At 37.2% G+C, this 4378-nt stretch overlaps 1 protein-coding gene across 1 annotated transcript in view; it reads left to right on the top strand.

Annotated features, from left to right (window-relative positions):
- Nucleotides 1-863: 863 nt before the first annotated feature.
- Nucleotides 864-4378, top strand: part of unc93a (unc-93 homolog A) — a 7224-nt gene continuing 3709 nt past the window's right edge. Inside the window, exons 1-4 of the mRNA XM_008397353.1 lie at nt 864-877; nt 997-1226; nt 2537-2677; nt 3629-3840. Coding sequence (XP_008395575.1) covers nt 864-877; nt 997-1226; nt 2537-2677; nt 3629-3840 — 597 coding nt within the window. The remainder of the gene's footprint in view (nt 878-996; nt 1227-2536; nt 2678-3628; nt 3841-4378) is intronic.

Here is a 4378-nt window from a genome sequence, read left to right as displayed (position 1 = left end):
AGCTTATTCTGCAAAAATATTATTTTTATATATAATATGACTTAACTCAATAAGTAGGAACTCAAAAAATTAGACTTTTAGGTGTTTTTGTGTTTTTATTCCTCAATTTACTTTGTTTAAATCTATAAAATATGCTAATTATATTCACATTGCAAACAGAAACAACAGAAAATTAAATAAATCTGAGGGAATTTAGAAAAAAGGCATAAAATTACCTTTAAAGAGGCACTAAAATGTGTTTTCTAGGTACATTATATCTTTTTATAGCACAATCAAGTTACTATGTTGCCTTCAGTTGTTATAAAAATGATTCATTTATCAAAAATGACTTTAAATAAATGTAACGTTGAAATTTAGCGACTTGAAACATAAAATAAAGCTAAAAAGAAAATAATCAATTTAACATTTCACACATCCTCTTTAAAGTGAAATCCAAAATTGTTTTTGAGGTMGATTTGAAAAATGACCAAAACAAAAAAAAAAAAAGAAAATAATAGTAATAATGTTATAAATAAAAATAAAAAATTTCTAGGTGGTATCTATCCAACACAAATATCGACTTGGTATCGATATTGATATCTTGGATCGATCCCTGTATATGTTAGCTTCTATGTTAGCGCGAAGACAGTTTCCACTGTGAGTATTAATGCATATTAAGTAATATTTGATGTTTGAATCATTAAAATAGTTATCAGGAATTTTAGAGGAAGTCTCAAGTATTTGCAGTGCAGCTGTGGCACCTAATCCTCTCAAATACCAGCAATCCACTGCAGTAAGGGATAAATATGACCAAAAATAATAATTATGTTATACACCATGCATATATGATGATTTACATCATTTAATCAGTGGCATACATACCAATGGACCAAGCTAGGTGCTTTCTTATTGTGTACTCAAACTTCTGAATTCATAGTGAAAGCATAATTTAGCATTTTTCAGAAAAATAAAAGACAAAATTCCCAACATGTGGATAAATTAAGGTGCTATCTGCAGGTACACCCTCATCCCAACCTCCTTCATCCTGGGTTTGGGCGGCTCCCCTCTGTGGTCGGCTAAATGCACCTACCTGACCATCAGTGGGAATGTGCAAGCTGCCAAGGACAATAAGAAGGGTGCTGATGTGGTCAACCACTACTTTGGGATCTTCTTCTTCATCTTCCAGTCATCTGCAGTTTGGGGAAACCTGATGTCGTCGCTCATCTTTGGGCAGGACACTAACATCTGTAAGCAGATGATCCAGTAAAGCTTAATGTCGGCCATATTAGTCAAATTAGAGGCTTACAAACAAGCTGAGATTACACTTTAGCATTAGCTTCTGCTAAATACTGCGTTAGTGTAGCCCTTTAGCATTAGCTTCTGCTAAATACTGCGTTAGTGTAGCGCTTTAGCATTAGCNTGCTAAATGCTGTTTTGGTGTAGCGCTTTAGCATTAGCTTCTGCTAAATACTGCGTTAGTGTAGCGCTTTAGCATTAGCTTCTGCTAAATGCTGTGTTGGTGTAGCGCTCTAGCATTAGCTTTTCCTAAATACTGTGTAGGTGTAGCGCTTTAGCATTAGCTTCTCCTAAATACTGTGTTATAAACATTAGTTTATAATTAATAAACTAATGTTTATTAATTATAAACATTAGTTCTGCTAATGCTAAAGCGATACACCAACGCAGTATTTAGGAGAAGCTAATGCTAAAGCGCTACACCAACGCAGTATTTAAGAGAAGCTAATGCTAAAGCTAATGCTACACCAACGCAGTATTTAAGAGAAGCTAATGCTAAAGCTAATGCTTTAGCATTAGCTTCTCCTAAATACTGTGTTGGTGTATTGCTTTAGCATTAGCTTCTCTTAAATACTGCGTTGGTGTAGCACTTTAGCATTAGCTTCTCCTAAATACTGCGTTGGTGTATCGCTTTAGCATTAGCAGAACTAATGTTTATAATTAATAGTTTTGGGGTTAGTGCAACTAACCCTAAAGCATTGCTAACGTTTAGCACCGCTGCTCTTGGCTGTTTGTAATGTGTAACTGTTGACAACAACTGTATTCATTTTAGTAGTTTCCCTCTGATGCCAACAACCTCATAACACTTCTTCCCAGATTATTTGGCAGCAACAGATGTTTCTTGAAGGTCACTGCATGGCGCGCACACAAAGTTACCATCATGGTTTAAATGTTTTCTTATCAGTTTATAAATGATTAACTGATAAGTTTCTCCAGAAAGGACATTCCTGTTTTATTTTCTTCCTGTTCTGATAGATTAGATTCAACTTTGCAAATTGATCATGGAATAAATTTCCAAGGTCATGGATCATGACCTTGGAAAATTGTCAAACCTAACCAAACAAAAAAAGGAAGAACAACACCTTTAAATGTCACGTCATCACCTTAAAACACAAGTGGAAATATAGACAAAGACTCACAAAGACAACATTTCCCCTTAGATGAACCCTAAAAAGCAGTGGAAACCAACATCTCTGCAGGTTTTGCTTTCTCCATTTATTTTCTTGGTGTATTTAACATTTGCATGTGTTTAATTTTCCAGCTAACATTCCAGAGGACATCCTAAGCACCTGTGGAGCATATGGTTGTGGAATCACTGTCGAAACCAATAGCAGCACCAATAGCACCACCACCAGCAGACCTGCGCAGAAGCTGATATGGACGCTTCTTGGGTGCTACATTGGTAATTTCAGAGTTTTGTTCTTCCTCACAAAACACCTTTGGTTGCAGTTTGACTAGAAAAAATGACGGGGTGTCCATCCATCCTAGAAAAGGTCTTAAATTGTCCAAAATTCTTTTAAAAATGTAAGTTGGCCCTAAATACTTAAATTTTTAGTCTTAGGACTTTTTTTTTCTTGTTTGACTTTTCTGTCATGCAAAGGTTAGAGTCACACATAGACATCTTCATTTTGTTTTGTTGTTGGATTTCAGTTGTACTTAGAACTGGGAAACTTCAACTTCCCAGTCAGTAAAATCAACTGGGAATTTGGAAGCAACTCCGACTTATACCAAGTATATATCTCGTTTCAAAATGGCCGCGCTTGCATCAACAGTAGCCAGATGTGGTGGAAACATGATTATTTTACAACGTAAGGGTGACATTAATGGCACATATAGAGCCCCAAACAAAAATGTAAAATGGTGCTTGATGACGGAAAGTAATGCTTACAATTAGTTATAAATTAAATTGATGATGATGATGAATTATTATAAGAGAATGTCTATGGAAAATGATTAGGGTGACTGAAAAAAAAGAGAAAAATCCATAATTATGAGAAAAAAGTAAATTCCGAAAATAAAGTTAGAATTCTGAGAAAAAACTAATTTGTTTTTCCAGTGGTCCTAATCTTCTTTCCTAATTTTGTGCTTCGCCATGTTAAAATTCCGACTTCTTAACTTCAGTACTTTAACCTTGAGGCTTACGTGAAATCCACCTACAGCTTCCGCTGTAAATGTAACGCAGCATATGCTATCATGCCCTTGCTAGCTAGGTAGCTAGCGTTTTTGCGTATAACATAACATGTAAGCGCAAATTTACACGGGCGAAATTCCTACATTTCTTTTGAGAAATAGGCCTTAAAACCCATTCATAATGGAGTCTTAAATCTGAGTTGATGAGATGTTTGTCTCGCAGGTGTTGGCGTTCTAGCGATACTCATCATATCGATATTTCTGGACAACATCGACCACCAGCAGACCAGCGAGTTTCGGGGGAACCGGGAACCGTTCTGCTACACGTTCCTGGCCACGTTCAGGCTGCTGAAGGACTGGAGGCTCCTGACGCTCATCCCACTCACCATGTACAGCGGCTTCGAGCAGAGCTTCCTCTCCGGGGAGTACACCAAAGTAAGGTGTTATGTCTTGTTATTGCATGAAAAGGACAGCAGGGGGAGCTCTGACTATGTATGTGATAAGATATGCTGTATGAAGAAGAGAGAACTGAAGCTGAGCTACGTCGGATGCCTGCTTATTCCACTATTTCTACGTAGCACACCACAACATAAGGACACGTCAAAAAAATAAAAATAAATCAAGTTGGTGCTAGAATGAGAGAGCATCATTACTTAGCTTCACTCGTGTTGCTACATTATGGTCCACTGCTCAACTGTGACTCAACAATTATAGGTTTTGAAAAGGCTCATCTTCCAGTCAGGAACAGCATCAACTTATTGCCAAAAAACAGCTTGGTGTCCTTTTTTAAGCCTTTGAACCGTCTTTAGAAGCAGCTGAGACCCAAATGGAAGTACAAAAAGGTGCAAAATACTAATTTTGCATCATAGATTCCCTTTAGAGTGCCTTCTCCGGGTCAGGGGGGTCGTCCTGCCTCAAGTGGAGGAGTTTAAGTATCTGGGGATCTTGTTCACGAATGAGGGAAGAAGGGAGC

This window comes from Poecilia reticulata, linkage group LG21, assembly GCF_000633615.1.
Source record: "Poecilia reticulata strain Guanapo linkage group LG21, Guppy_female_1.0+MT, whole genome shotgun sequence".
Classification (NCBI taxonomy): Eukaryota; Metazoa; Chordata; class Actinopteri; order Cyprinodontiformes; family Poeciliidae; genus Poecilia; species Poecilia reticulata.
The sequence above is the reverse complement of the archived record's forward strand: the minus strand, read 5'-3'. Positions and strand labels throughout refer to the sequence as shown.